Here is a 14,641-nt window from a genome sequence, read left to right as displayed (position 1 = left end):
CGAAAGTGAAATTTTTTAATATATGAAAGTCAAAAGACTCTCCATTTGCCACAGCGCGCAGGATAGCAGCAGCGGATACCTCGTGGAAAATGAAAACACTTCTCTTTTATTTGACCCGCCTTCCGTTCTGATGGACTCTGATATAGGCATAGGAGACATCGTGGACAGGGGGCACATCGAAATTGAAGTGCTCAGAGAGTACCCTGCAAATGTTTCTGGAATATTTCTTTCTAATAGTGTGTCTTTATCGGTTTTTTTTGTGGAGAGCAACATTCCCATCTACCTCACAGATGCAATATATGTGCAGCTGAAGGAGAGGCTTAAGTACTATCTCTCACTGGGCTTAGTCAGCAGAAAAAAAAGAACAGCACAGCCGCACACGAGAATAGTGGAGATCTCGCAGTACAAAAAAATTGCCAGAAGAATCAGACTTGTCAAATTCAACCAAATTGTTCCTTTTACGTACATGTCCATTATACCGCAGCCGGGAGGCGTGTCTTTGGGGTGGGTTATGTATCTAATGGCTCAGGGAAGGGATAAAATATGTGCGTACATGTATGGAGTGCCTGGAGGATGCTCTTTGTCGCAGGAGGTGAAGCCGCAGAATACAGCTGTGCCTCTCATTGTGAATAGATTTGTGAGCAAAGATAAGCCTGATATTCAGCAACTGACAAAAGATATTTCCAAAATGGCGAGCAGCACAGATTCATTTGCAATTACCATGGACATACTCAGCCACTCGGTGGAGATGGCTTTGCACATACTGAGTCTCATTAAAGACAGGAATGTGCTGGTTTCTCATCCGGGGTTTAAAAAGACGATGCAGTTCTACGAAATCAAGAAAGACCTATTCTCAAATAGGTTTGTCTCTGATCCCACCATAATCTCAACTCTGTTCTCCACTGCGCGGTTGAAGCCTCTCAGTCTTGCCAAGATTCTTAGAGTTCTGAAAAAGGAAAAAACCGTTATTTTGTGCGACTTTTCTTTCTATGGGCTGTTCTTTAGAGGCATGCCTGCACTGCACCTAGATGACTACTCGGTTCGGTTTATGGGCGACTTGAATGACGCACTCTCTCTGGGCTGGACATCAAAGGTATTTACATCTGCAAGACAAAGCAGAACAGACTTGCACAATGGCAGCACAGAAGTAGCACAGATTCACACCGATGCATACGAGGATATATCAGAGAATGCGATGCACAGTATAAAAATATGCAACACAGAGAACATACATCGTGTTGGAAGGAATAACGAGACGATCTCTCTCCACTTTGCAGGAGTTTTTAAGGAAGAGTCAGCAGGCTTATTGCTAGAATGCAAAGAGTCACCGCTAGAAATGATTGTGAGCAGCGGGCAGGTGCAGAAGTACATAATAAATGACTCTGTGGTGTACAATACTAAGGACAAGCTATTCAAAATAAAGGAAGAGAACGGGACAGTTGATGTAAAGATAGCTAAAAACACCCAAAGATAGTGCAAGAGCTGTGGAGACAGTTTCTCTTATCTACCTGCAGCTGTAGACAGAGAACTATGGAGATAGACTGTCTGTGCACTGGATGCAAGTACAATTGAATTAAGCAAACGATTAAATTTTTTCCAATGGGCAAAAAGAGAGTGGCTCTAATTATAGGATATAACGGAATTGGATACAAGGGAAGCCAGATAAACAAAGAAGAGCACACGATTGAAAAAACTGTGTGTGATGAAATATACGGGCTGGGCTATATTTCAGCAAGAAATGCCGAAAACTATTCGAAGGTAGGGCTGCAACGGTCATCGCGCACAGATAAAGGAGTGCACGCTGCCATGCTTGTGGTCTCTCTGAAAATAGAAATAGGTGAGAGCCGGTCCTGCAAAGATCTTGAAGAAAAACTGAGGGAGGTGCTTCATCCGCACAGCATTGTGCTCCATAGAATTGTTGAAACCACAAAAAACTTTGATGCAAAAGCAGGATGCGAGTCTCGGGTGTACGAGTACTTTGTGCCTCAGAGCGCGTACACCGCAGAGGGTGATTCTGCAGAAAACATATCCAGAAAAACAGAAATATTCACAAAAGTTCTGAAGTCGATGGAAGGCACACACAACTTCCACAATTTTACCGTGCAGAACCAAGAAAAAGGCCCAAACAGATACATCAAGGAAATTACAGTTGAGAAACTTGTTTTTGATGGTGTGGTGTGGCACAAGGTAGTGCTCCATGGGCAGAGCTTCATGATCCACCAGATTAGAAAAATGATAGGGTTTGCTGTTTTATCAGCACAGAGAGCCAAGGAAGAATCAGACATAGCAAGATATCTCGCTTCTGTATTTACGCCCGAAAAGAGAAACATTCCCAAAGTGCCAGGCTCTCTTCTTCTCCTGTCCCACAGCTATTTCAACAACTACAACCAACGGTTTGGAGAAGAGCGCGGAGTATTGGACAACGCTGGATGCGATGCATACAAAATAGATACTCTGTACCCGGCTGTGTGCACTAGAGAGAATGCAGATACCTTTAAAGAGTGGCAGGAGGTAATTGAAAAACATGCAGACGAATTTTCTTATTTGCAATAAATATTTATTAGTTAGTTATGTTTCAGATAGCTAGTAGCTAAATGAAGAGGAACAGAGGTGTTCTTTGTCTTTTTATCTTTTTAGATATGCTCTATTTCTATTCTAGAACAACCCATCTATAGCATCAATGGCACAATTTTATGTGTAAGCTTGGAAAATATTTACTAAACATTTTACAAAACATGTTAGGATGGATCTCTGGTAAATGAGTAGCAATTAATCATTTTCATCTTTTCTTTATCATCAGAGCATGCTGGCTCTAATTGCACACAAAGGTATAACTCATTGCACATCAGCGGGTAGAGCTAATTATAGCTGATCTATTATACCTCTGCAATTTGCAAATTTAATTCAAACTGTAAACAGAAGAAACAAGATTGGTTCAGAAACTATCTGAGAATGTGTTTAAACATTTAAGTGTAAGGACCTTATTACAAATTAAACTGTCCAATGTTATACATACCTTTTTGGCATCAAAACTTTTACTAGACATTTGCACAGATATAAACAGCCCATAATAGAGACAGAGTCTTTCTACTATCTATGCACAGCAGTTTATACCTTCATTCTAGCTGGCCGTCGTCTTCTAAGTAGAAAAGATCACTTAGTGGGCCGCTGATGGCTTTGAGCTGGTTGCAGTTGTTTAGGTGCTCTACTTCTATTCGAATAACTCCCCAAATGAGCCTCCTCAGTATTTCTAGACAGCACAGAGAAAACTTAATGGACAGCTTTGTCTTGAATGCCACACTCTCCTGGAGAAGACAGAGCATCACAAGGCTTCCCACTGAGGCTGATCTTACTGCTACATTAAATGCACAGGCGATTAAATACATTTTCTTGCTGTACACTTTCGGTCTGTTCCACAGCATCCAGTCAACATACACATCCCAGCCCAGGCCAAAGACATTTGAGAGCGCAACAGCAGCCACACACACCCACACGTTTATATTGTCTGATAAAATCAGCAGAGTATCACTAAAAAAAGATATCAGGTATTTTAGCGTATTGTACAAGTGCGGGAAGGGTTGCCTGTTTTTCTTTTCAAAGTGTCTCCTTAGGCACTGGAAGATTCGGATGACTACGGGTGTGAGATTTACAATAATCAACGCAATGGGGTCGGGCGAGCTCTTAAAAGCCGCGCTCATTGCCAATATCAGTGCAGGCCGCACACTTAGCAGATGGTCTGCAATGAAAAAGTGTTTGAAGCGCACCTTTCCCAGCACTGTGCATGCAAACATCTCGGAAACTGTTTGGATAAAGTAGAATCTGATCTCTTTGAAAAAATAGTTAAACGGCATTATCCAGATGGCAAATGTTATTGCATATGCTACTCCCCAGTGGATGGATAGATACCCAGAAACGGAGTGAACTAGAAGCATGATTGTGGTCATGAGGAAGTAGCGCGAAATTTTAAGCTTTGGCTTTAGGTTGAGCTCCAGGATCAAACTGTAGTTTACAAGGTTCTTACGGCACACGTAGAAGAGTACGCCGAATATGATAAGCAGAATATCAAAAGTGTACAAAAAGCTGTAGTACAAGGAAAAGTCGGAGTACAGAGACAGAACCATCAAAAATATTCCTGCAGTGACCATTGATCCTGCTGAAAAGCTTTTTCCGTCGCCCTCTGCGTCTTCCTGTGTGAGGTCCACAACCAGCCGCTTTGCTTTGTCTTTTTTTCTATCTGGCGTGATCTCTTTGTGGATGTACTGATTGAACTGCATGATCTCTTCGATGGTCTCCCGCACAAAAATGGATCTGTTCTGGATATCGGCCATTTTTGTCTCTTGTATCGACGTGCCGTTGAGCTTGTCGTACTTCTTCAGTATTTTTCTGAATCCCGTTATATTCATCTTTTTGTACTGCAGAACTTTATTGATGGCCACGTAGAACTCCAGCACTTTGTTCTCTCGGATCTTGCGAGTGACTTTTTTCTTGTGTCTCTCGTGGCGCGATCTCTTGTTGCGCTCGCTAACTGATTTGACCATTGCCAGCCTCCAGTTGTCGTACACTATCTCGTACGCGTACGGAAACTCGTCCTCTGGGAAGAGCTCCAGTAGGTCGGCGAGCCCCCGTAGTATTCCCCGCTCTAGAACTTTGTAGAAAAGCTCTACTTTCTCGACTTCTCTGTTTAGATCACTCAGAAATGTCTCTTGCGGCTCTCTGATCCTATCTTTCAGCGTCTCGTAGTTCAAATACTTAGTTCTCCATTCTTGCACTTGCTTTTCTTTCAAAGTTTTGCTAAACTTCATTAAAATCCAGGGGACGTTTGAAGAATATTTCACTCTTGAAAATCACCCGATTTTTTCATCACTCTGCACGCTTTCTGAACCCACGGGCACTCAAAGTCTGCTGCTGCTCCATTGGAAAAGCGTTTGGATTGTTTTGTCTCCAGACTCTGGAGCGCACGAAATTGAAAAATAGTGATCTTATTATTCCGTATTTAAAATTCGCAAGAAATAATTTCCAGTTTAATTTTTAATAGAAGGCCTTTAATTAATATCCATAGAAGAGCTAATGGATTGGCTAATTAAATTCCATTTATATGAATAAAATTTATTCAAACAAAACAAATGGAGAGTTTGTGGAGCCCTGATAGCTTATTAGGATGGATCAAGAATATGTCTCTGCACTGGGAGGTGCCTGTGTTCAGCGCATCGGTCTATATTGTGTGGGTGCTCAGAAACAACAAAAGAATCAAAGAAAAGATGGAGAAAAAAGAGATCCTGAAGCCCCAGAACACCGCATCAGGCAGCAGCAAGTCTAAACAGGCGTCTCCGAAAAAAAAGAAAAGCTTTCAGCTGAAATCAATGATATTTCTGCACAACATGGGGATGTCTCTCTTCAGCATGCTTGTCTTCAAGAAAACATTCGACGTCGTTTGGACAGGGCTGTGGTCTCTCTCTTTCAGCGACTTTATCGTCGACCCAGGAAGAAAGATGGAGAGGCAGCTGTCTCCCTGGATTTGGATATTCTACATCTCAAAGTATTATGAAGTGGTAGACACTTTGATCCTCTTTTTAAGCAACAAAGAGAGCTCTTTCCTTCAAATGTACCACCACGCAGGGGCCATTGTGGCATGCTGGCTTGTCTCTCTAAGCGAGTCATACACAGGATGGATTTGGGTGGGCCTTAACTCGTTTATTCACAGTGCTATGTATCTGTACTATGCAATGACGGTTATTGGAATTAGGCCACCTTTTAAGCGCGTTATTACATTCATGCAAATCACACAGTTCTTTGTGGGGCTCTTCTTTGGGGTGGTCTACATGGCAAATCCTTCCTGTTTTAGCCCAGATCCAGTTATTAGATTCTACCAGTACTCAGCCATTGCCTTCAATATCATATATGTTATTATTTTGATAGGACTGTTCATTAATTTTGAAAGACAAACGTACAGAAAGTCATCTGCGCCAAAAGAAGCTGTTGTGCAGAAAGAGGCTGCAGCTGCTTCGATCACTTCAATCACTTCGCACTCTTCTAGCACTGTTCTTAGTCCGTCCTAACATGCCAATTAAAAACTGTCTAAATACACCAATAAAAATTCAAATATACAAATTTACCAAAAGAATGCTGTGTATGAAGGGGAGGATAATATTTTCAATACTGGTGGAGACAGTGGGCACTGTGCTGGGCCTATTGTTCTTAAGAGGCTTCAGTCTGTACACTTTTATTGCGCTGTCTGCTCTTACCTTACTTTTAATCCTTTTTACGGGGAAAATGGATCCTGGGACACTGGCGAGGAGAAACTCAGAATACTACAGCATGGCTCTTTTTGGAGGGTACAGCTATAAAAACATACAGAAGAACGGTGCGATTGCAGGAAGGTCTTTTGAAAAAAAAGGAAGAGTTCTGCACTCGGAGGTATTCTGTAACACATGTGGCATATTTAGGCCTGCAGGCACTTCGCACTGCCGGGCGTGCGATAGATGCATTTCAGTGATGGACCACCACTGCGTGTGGCTGAGCAACTGCATAGGAGAGAACAACTATCCATTTTTCATGAATCTTCTATCTGTGGAGACTGCCAGGGCAGGAGTGCTTCTTTCTTTCAGGTTTCAACAGACATTTCCTGTTTTGGAAGCGAGTTTGAGCAGTTTTTATTTCTATTCTACTCTCTTTGGAACATGCATTCTGAGCGCTTTTGTTGCCATGCTTTTTCTCTACTTTATGTGGCTCAGCTTGAAGGGCGTTTCCTCGCGGGCATTCTGCAAGAATAAAACAACCCATGCGAGCAAGTAAATTTTTTAATGGATAGCGAGCACACAACTGACAGTTGCGCACAGGGAATCAGACAGCTAGCAGATTCAGACGTGGAAGAGAACCAGGAAGAAATTGGATCAATGGAAATAGTGTCTGGCAAGGGATTTGCAAATGCAGACCTCTCTGTGTGGGCAGAGGGGTACAAGACAGTTGGATTTCAAGGAAGCCACCTGCACCAGGCGATAGAAGAGCTGAAGATAATGAGAAAAAACAAGAGCAAGATATTTCTGGGATACACAAGCAATCTTATCTCTTCGGGAGTCAGAGACATCATAGCATACCTCGTCAAGAATAGGTATGTAGATGTAGTGGTGACCACTGCTGGCGGAATCGAGGAGGACATAATAAAGACAATGAAGCCCTCCAGACTGGGCGTATTCTCAATGGATGGTGCTACTTTGCGGTCGCACGGCCTCAACAGAGTCGGAAATGTGCTGATTCCAAACGAAAACTACTTTGTGTTTGAAGAGTGGATGAAAGAGTTTCTCAACGAAATAGTAGATGACAAACTAGAGGACACAAATAACGATGAGATACAGGGCATAGGAAGTGGGTACAGAAGAGTAGGGAATATATCTATTATCACGCCATCGCGTTTTATTTATGAGCTGGGAAGGAAAGTGAACTCGGAAGACTCAGTTTACTATTGGGCGCATAAAAATAATATTCCCGTTTATTGTCCTGCAATTACAGACGGGTCAATTGGTGATATTATCACGTACTTTAGTCGCAGAAGAGAGCTAGTCATTGACACGGTAGAAGATATAGCACGAATTAATGGCGAGGGCCTGTTTTGTGAGAGCACTGGCGCGCTGATACTCGGTGCAGGCGTCATTAAGCACCACATTCTTAACGCAAACCTCTTTAGAAATGGTCTGGATCATTGTGTGCTTGTTAATACCGCACAGGAGTATGATGGAAGCGATGCAGGAGCACAGGTGGACGAGGCTGTTTCCTGGGGAAAGATAAAGAAGCACACGCGATCTGTTAAAGTGCATGCAGATGCTACAATAGTTCTTCCGATCATTGTAGGCGCAGTGTGGCCCTCTCCTAATAATCAACAAATAGACAAGAAATAAAAGTTGTTTTGTATGCTGTTTATTTTGCAATCTTTGGATATTTTAGTATACTGTGAGGGGCATAAGATAAATTGCATTTTAACTAGTTTTTGTGTGTATGGTAATGTGTGTTTAATTTTCTATGTATGGCTATAGTGATTTGTAATTATGGTTCCTCTTTTTCAAACTCTGCATTTGGGCTGAGTGTCTGCGAGATTCCTGCTAGAGAGAGAAGATCCGTTTCTAAAATGGTAAAGATGTACAGGATTTTTAGAAATATTTGGATTTGCTTTTTCTTTGGGGCTTTCTCGAATATGTCTTTTAGCATTGGAGACGGGCACTCTTTAGGGCCATCTGCTAGCAGGATTTTCACTATTTCCTTTAGCTGGGCGCTTTCTTCGCCGTACTTTTTAATGGTAGCATGGACATATCTCAGCACATTCTCTATCTCTATTTTAAACTGTTTTTGTTCGCTATTTCTGTGCAGGTCTATCTTTTTTCTAGCTGCTGACTGCTTTATGTAGTTTTTCAGGTTTTCTGTGCTGTTTGCTGGCTCTTTATCTGCGCGCTGCTCTAATTCACAGTATGCTTCGTATTCTAAGTTGCATTCTGTTACTGTTTCTATGAACTTATACTGCATCAGCTTACTAGCGTAGAATTTGAGTATCTCGTGGGAATATTCTGATCTATTCAACCTGCTGTGCATATATGCACTGGTTATTGCAGGGTTTCTCAGTGTCCAGGGATGCTTTGCATGGATTCTTGCAAGCCCTGGGAAGTTGCTTGGCTTTATAAATATTTTAAACATCTCTGCTGTCTCTTCCCACTTTTCTTCCTTATCTTTTTTCTCGTAAATTGATAGGAAAAAACAGCAGCTTTTCAGGAGTATCTCTCCTGCTTCTTTATCAAAAGAGGAAAAATCTGCATGGAGAGCGTTTTGCTCGTAGATCATGCACCATGCTGCAACCACAGGCACAAACTTAGGCGTACTTGGGACTCTTCGCTCAATGTACGGGTGTGCTGCTTTCTTCAGATCGTTCCTATTTTTACTCCACACAAGAGCGTACTGTATTATCTCCACAGGGATGGTGTTTGCAGTCTTATAGGTCGATATAGAGAGTCTTTCGTAGTAGAGCAGCACTTTTCCTATTTCGATCTCTTTTTCTTTTTCCAGCGTATTCAGTATCTTCTTGTTGAACGCTTCTTCAACAGTGCTTGCAAATATTTTTATTTGCAGTGACTCTTTTATCTTCATGTGCAAGCCCGCTTCTTCTGAATCAGCACTTTTTTTGCTTAGCTCTGTACTCACATGCGACATTTCAAAGATGGGCGGCTTTGATGGCACTGAAACTACCTTGGGGTGGAAGTTTTTGACAATTCCTATTTTGTGCAGGAACTTCAGCTGTGTGGGGTGTGCATTCTGAAATTTAAGTATTTTTTGTAGGGTTTCCTTCTTTGTTTTTTGGAGGACATCTGGCAGCACGTCTGGGATAGCTTCGTTTTTGCTTTCCATGAGCGCAAATGTTTTGAAAATGCCTATGAACACCTCGTCTGGGCATTCTGTGAATAGCATCGGGGCTAATCTTTTAGCTAAAACAGCTTTCTCTCTTTCCTGCGCAAAAGAGGAGACAATGAACTCGCAGACGAGCGGTGTGTAGTAAATAAACCCTCCTTCGTTTCTGATTTGATCCACAAGAATAAACAGGTTATTCAGGGCGATTATATTTTCTTCAATTTTCTGGCTGCTTTTAGATGAATCTCCATGCGTGAGATACTCGTATGCATAGTCAAATGCATGTGTAAACATCTTTCTAACTTTGCTCTTTATCTCCACAGCTGATAGATGCGTTTTTGATGCAACTGCGTACGCGAGGGTGCCTATGGCTAGCTCAGGATTCTTGCAGACCCAATCGTAGTCTTTTCCGCTTTCAAGAATCGCAATAAACCAGCTGTTCATCCTAAAATTAAATGAATGTAAAAATATTTTGAATCTTGTGGTGTCCAGACTTGAGTTTAACTTGAGTTTATTTTCTTTTCTTCTTCTTTCTACGCCAGACTAGCAGACTTCCTAAAATCAGATGTGCTGCTGCGCATAAACTGACAGAATGCAAAGATCTATTTCATCTCGTTCAGTCTAGAGGAGGATCCTGTAAGTACAAAGTGGTCTACGGTTGGAATGGATGGCTTCGTCAGATCGTACTTCTGTCTCAGCGTGCATCCAAAGAGACCTGTGGCATTTCCATAGATATTCTCGAAGAGAACCTCCATGAAAACGCACTTGTGTTTTTTGTTGTAGCTCACCACAAATATCATATTTGGGGTGTATATGTAGCACTCGTTTTTGTTGGACGAGAGGATGTCTACGTGTTTAGATGGAACAACTAGTATTTTACCATGGCCAAAGCTGACTGGTGCATCCTTTTTCCTTCCTTCTATGAGGATTTTCTTTATTTTTCCGTCTGCAGCCTTTACTTCTATGCGCACAAAGTAATCTTTGTACAAGAGATACGGCTTGTTTTCCACTTTTACCGGTATTATTGTTTCAAAGAAAGTTTTGATCTTTGTGTCCCATTTGCATCTTGACGGCATAAAGTTGTTCTTGTATGGGTCTTCGTTTATGTACTTGTTTTTCTTCGTCTTGAAGTAGTATGCTATGTAGTTTGCAACGTTGTCCCAGTTGTACTGCTTTACTCTTTCTTTGCTTCTCAGCTTGAAAAGCCTTCTGAGCTCAGGATTGTTCTTGTACTTGAGAATTGCCTCTGCGAGGGGGTATGCACTGCGTCTGAATGGCACAGTGATTCCAGAGTATGCTACCTTTGATTTCTCTTTGATAAGAGTTTCCAGAGAGCTTTGGTCTGTTCCTCTGGTTTTATTATGGTCTGCTCCCAAGAGCTCAAGCGAGTACCTGTATGGCGTGGTAATGATGGCATCACCTGAGTACATGGCGTATGTTAGTGTTCCTGATGTGGGAATGACTTCCTCAAAAAGAGTGAAGTATACATCTGCTCTTTTGTGGAGGGTGGCCATCTCTTCATTGCTCAAAAACTTTTTAATCCATCTGAAGTTGTTCTGCAGCTTTCTTGCGTGCGCAAGTCTTTCTATGTTCTCCATGTACTGCGTGCCTGAACTGCTCAGACCTGCCACCAGCACGAGAATGTTATCTATCTTCCCCTTCTGCTTGAGAAGCCACAGCGCATTGATCATTCTCTCCACACCTTTCTGTTCATGCATAATTCCGTCAGTGTATACAATAAATTTGTCGCTGGGGATGTCGAGGTCTTTCAGTATTTTTTTGCTTGCTGCAGCTGTTTTTATTCCGTGCGGGAAGTATATGATCTTCTTCTTGGGGATTCCGTACGAGTGGTGCAGATAGTGTTTTGCCTTCCACGACATAACAATCACCTTATCAGACGATGCTGCTACTTTTCGAATGTGCTGCTGCTTGTCTGGCGGAGGATAGCTGATGGGCGTGTGCAGGAACGTGTGCACTGTGGTTCCTGTCTCTTTAAGATCGCTCACCAGATTCTCAAAGTGCGTGAATGTTGAAATCAGGTAGTATTCGTGGTTTACAAGCACTCCATCAAATTTTGATTTCTTAACATAGTCTGCAAGAATCTTAAACTCTGACTTTTCCGTGTTGTGTGTGCAGTACACATCGGTCACCTTTATGCCGTCCACTCTTCGCGGGGGCTTTGGGTCGTGCCGGCAGATATTGAAAACCTCTATCTCTATGCCGGGGTCTGCCTTTTTAAGACTGTCGATCATGTTTTCACTGAACTGTGCAATTCCACAAATAGTGGGCTTGTAGGACGTGAATATTCCCAGCTTGTACTTCCCCTTGGGTATCTCCAGAGGGCTCCCTTCTATTTCTGCATTTTTTTGCTTCTTCCTACAGTGGACCATGAGGAGTCCGACCAGGCCAATTAGCACAGTTGCTAGTTTCATGTTTTTCAAATTACAACATATATTATATTAAGCAAGAAGTTCCACCAATGGATTCTAGATCTTTTGCCTGATTAAATCTTTGCATCCTGTCTAGACCCCAAATAACAGACCAATGTTTGGATTGCATTTATCCCGGGATATTTGGTGGGAGTAATTTAATAAATGGTTTGTTTACTGAAAACCATTGAGCTAGTTCTATCTGCAATATCTAGCGTCTAATAAAGGTTACTATGTCCCTCTTTTCTTCATATAGCTGGGAGTCTTTCTTTTTGCATTAATGAGTATCTCTGGAAAATCAGTAAATTATTTTTTCATCTCTACATTAACAAACTGTATGGATCTTTTAGTGGCCATTCTTTGAGCCGATCTGGTGTACTCTTTGTCTCTAGTGCACTAATAGAGTCTCTTTGTGTGTATATTTATGATGTAAAGGTTGGCAAGAATAAATAAGCTACTTTCATTATAAAAGGCTTGCAGATTTGTTCTCTTTATGTACTGAATGCATCTTATATTTGGATTTAAATGGGTACATGCCATAGCATATTAATTAGACCACACACATCTTTGCAATTTTTCGTTTTTATTTTACTCTGGTGTGGGTGGAATAAATGTGTAGAGTTTATTTAAATTATTTTTACTTTTCAAACTCTACGAGCATAAATAAAATAAAAGTTGTGCACTCACAGAGCATGAAATATACATATTTATTATTGGATAGAGTTTGTCAATCAACTAGGAGATACCTAAAAATGATCTGTAGAGAATAAACAGAACTCGTGCCAAGATGATAGAGAAGAGGAGTAGCTAAGAAAAGATGTTTATTTTTGTTCTATAAGATCGTTCAGCGATATTTCTACAAAAGAGCAGACATATGGCATCTTGTGGTATGCAAGAATGTTTAGATCTAGTATTCCAAGCATACCAATCTTTTCTCCTTTGTGCAGGATCTTGCACGATCTGCCTTTGACAAAGGGTGCAGAGTTCTCCTCTTCGTATGTAACGCTGAATCCTTGACGTTTCATGAGAACATCAAAAGCCTCTTGGATATCCTCCAGCCCGCTTGTGCGCCCGCATATTCCCATGCACAGCTTTTTGATGTTTTTTACGCCTACATCGTCGTCACAGAACGCACCAACATCTGAGACCTCAAATACCTTTAGAGGCAGTTGGTAGTGCTGATTGGCAACTAGACACTTAAACACCGATGGAATCATGTGCTGTCTGAGCACCTCGCATTCAGTGCTCTTGGGATTCTTCACTTTAATGTGTCGGTCTACGTTAAATCCATGGTAGTCATCAGCTGACAAAAGAGCCATTGTAAAGAGCTCTGTGTACTCGACCATTGAGCATCCTCTTCTAAGATCATCTGCTAGCTTGTTCAGAGGAAGCTCTTTTCCAACCGTGTATCTATCTCCCAGTATCTTTTTGAAGTTATTGTACCCGTGTGCTATTGAAATGTCTTCTATAATGTCGCACTGGTGCAGAATGTCTGGCCTGAGCCTGCTGGGCATTACATTTACAGCCCACTCTGTGCCGTCTTTTTCTATGTCCACTGTGTGCATCATTCTCTCCAGATACTTTTTAGCTGTTTCTGCAGACAGGTCTAGTATGAGCTCTTTTTTCACTGTTTCTGCGGTGATTAATATTTTATTTGTGGAGGGCTCGGGGCATTCTTGCTCAATATCAATCTCCTCTATTTTTGTTGTCTTGTCAGAAAAGTGGTGCATCAGGAGATACATCGCTGTGGACACTCGTGCCAGATCTGTGCCTGTTACTTCAACGAGAATGTTTTTTGTTTTTTCCGTTATTTTTGAAAACTCGCTGTTAATGAGCGGGGGAAGAGACAGAATATTTCCAGATGCATCAGATACCACAGGAACTGTTCCGTTCTCTCTGGACAGTTTGAGGTACTCTTTTAATTTGCTGTCTGTCTTGTAGAGAGTGTCCAGCTCTGCGCGAGTGTACTCTTTGTTTTGGGACAGTGGCTGGAACTTAATTGTGTTTTCATCCATTGCTGTGTAGCTGTAGGGACGCGTGGTTTTATCATAGTCATGTGTTCCTATTGCCATCAGTGTCCTGTTGAGGCCCAGGCCCTGGTGCAGTTTGTCTTGAAAGTTTATCAAATCAGTGTAACCGCCATTTTCAAGATCTACACCGGTTAGAACTGCTATTTTGATGTACGGTCTGGCTGCAGGTCTAGGCCCTAGAACTGTTTCTTTTGTTTTTTGTATTTCCAGGGTCTTTGAGGGAGTGTTGCTAATGTATGCTTTCAGCCCGTAGACCAGTCCTCGAAGACAGAGCAGATCGTATCTGTTCGCAGGCACATCTATTTTGTACTTTACTTCGTTATTTTCTGTGTACACTTCGTCCAGCTCCAGGCCAAAATCAAAGAGAACATCTGTTGCTTCTTCGTCTGTGTACTGCTTGTCTAAACCGCTTAGCAGTGCAGCTTTACTCACTGAAATGGAAGGCATTGGAATAAGAAAAATAAATTGCAAAAATAGAGACAACTGGAGAGTGTGGTAAAACCATGCAAAAAGATTCTAGCACCTCATTAAAGAGAAATATGCTAGTTTCAGGGGTATGTGAGAAGAGCAGGTTTATAGCCATCTAATAGATAAGCCGTACTTTCTCTTGCTATGGAGCTAGCAAAGAATAGAAACTTGATTGGATAATTAGGATTGTAAAGAATGCACAGAGTGATTAATAGTAGCTGAAGAGAGTTTGATGAGCATTTAATGGATAAGAGTGCTCTATGAGCACGCGTATAGATGTATATTCACTTGGACGCTAGTATACACTCTTCTAATGGAGCATTTAATTTA

At 41.7% G+C, this 14,641-nt stretch overlaps 9 protein-coding genes across 9 annotated transcripts; 5 read left to right on the top strand and 4 right to left on the bottom strand.

The window, feature by feature from the left end:
- Positions 1 to 22: 22 nt before the first annotated feature.
- NEMIN01_0739 (uncharacterized protein) lies at positions 23 to 1,474 on the top strand (the record flags this gene model as incomplete). The annotated part of the gene is made up of 1 exon (XM_051476681.1): positions 23 to 1,474. One exon carries the CDS (start codon positions 23 to 25, stop codon positions 1,472 to 1,474), a length of 1,452 nt encoding a protein of 483 aa, XP_051332641.1.
- Positions 1,475 to 1,599: 125 nt separating this feature from the next.
- Positions 1,600 to 2,553, top strand: NEMIN01_0738 (tRNA pseudouridine38-40 synthase; the record flags this gene model as incomplete). Its single annotated transcript, XM_051476680.1, has 1 exon — positions 1,600 to 2,553. The coding sequence occupies one exon, from the start codon at positions 1,600 to 1,602 to the stop codon at positions 2,551 to 2,553; it is 954 nt and encodes a 317-aa protein (XP_051332640.1).
- A 563-nt stretch (positions 2,554 to 3,116) lies between these two features.
- On the bottom strand, positions 3,117 to 4,802 carry NEMIN01_0737 (xenotropic and polytropic retrovirus receptor 1; the record flags this gene model as incomplete). Its single annotated transcript, XM_051476679.1, has 1 exon — positions 3,117 to 4,802. The coding sequence occupies one exon, from the start codon at positions 4,800 to 4,802 to the stop codon at positions 3,117 to 3,119; it is 1,686 nt and encodes a 561-aa protein (XP_051332639.1).
- Positions 4,803 to 5,123: 321 nt separating this feature from the next.
- Positions 5,124 to 6,056, top strand: NEMIN01_0736 (uncharacterized protein; the record flags this gene model as incomplete). The annotated part of the gene is made up of 1 exon (XM_051476678.1): positions 5,124 to 6,056. One exon carries the CDS (start codon positions 5,124 to 5,126, stop codon positions 6,054 to 6,056), a length of 933 nt encoding a protein of 310 aa, XP_051332638.1.
- Positions 6,057 to 6,120: 64 nt separating this feature from the next.
- NEMIN01_0735 (uncharacterized protein) lies at positions 6,121 to 6,792 on the top strand (the record flags this gene model as incomplete). The annotated part of the gene is made up of 1 exon (XM_051476677.1): positions 6,121 to 6,792. The coding sequence occupies one exon, from the start codon at positions 6,121 to 6,123 to the stop codon at positions 6,790 to 6,792; it is 672 nt and encodes a 223-aa protein (XP_051332637.1).
- An 8-nt stretch (positions 6,793 to 6,800) lies between these two features.
- Positions 6,801 to 7,892, top strand: NEMIN01_0734 (deoxyhypusine synthase; the record flags this gene model as incomplete). Its single annotated transcript, XM_051476676.1, has 1 exon — positions 6,801 to 7,892. The coding sequence occupies one exon, from the start codon at positions 6,801 to 6,803 to the stop codon at positions 7,890 to 7,892; it is 1,092 nt and encodes a 363-aa protein (XP_051332636.1).
- A 145-nt stretch (positions 7,893 to 8,037) lies between these two features.
- Positions 8,038 to 9,828, bottom strand: NEMIN01_0733 (uncharacterized protein; the record flags this gene model as incomplete). Its single annotated transcript, XM_051476675.1, has 1 exon — positions 8,038 to 9,828. The coding sequence occupies one exon, from the start codon at positions 9,826 to 9,828 to the stop codon at positions 8,038 to 8,040; it is 1,791 nt and encodes a 596-aa protein (XP_051332635.1).
- A 158-nt stretch (positions 9,829 to 9,986) lies between these two features.
- NEMIN01_0732 (uncharacterized protein) lies at positions 9,987 to 11,816 on the bottom strand (the record flags this gene model as incomplete). The annotated part of the gene is made up of 1 exon (XM_051476674.1): positions 9,987 to 11,816. One exon carries the CDS (start codon positions 11,814 to 11,816, stop codon positions 9,987 to 9,989), a length of 1,830 nt encoding a protein of 609 aa, XP_051332634.1.
- Positions 11,817 to 12,634: 818 nt separating this feature from the next.
- Positions 12,635 to 14,290, bottom strand: NEMIN01_0731 (phenylalanyl-tRNA synthetase beta chain; the record flags this gene model as incomplete). The annotated part of the gene is made up of 1 exon (XM_051476673.1): positions 12,635 to 14,290. The coding sequence occupies one exon, from the start codon at positions 14,288 to 14,290 to the stop codon at positions 12,635 to 12,637; it is 1,656 nt and encodes a 551-aa protein (XP_051332633.1).
- Between the last annotated feature and the right edge of the window lie 351 nt (positions 14,291 to 14,641).

The sequence above is a fragment of the Nematocida minor genome (genome assembly GCF_024244105.1).
Source record: "Nematocida minor strain JUm1510 chromosome Unknown 7908, whole genome shotgun sequence".
In the NCBI taxonomy this organism is placed as follows: domain Eukaryota; kingdom Fungi; phylum Microsporidia; genus Nematocida; species Nematocida minor.
This window is presented reverse-complemented; position numbering and strand designations above follow the sequence as displayed.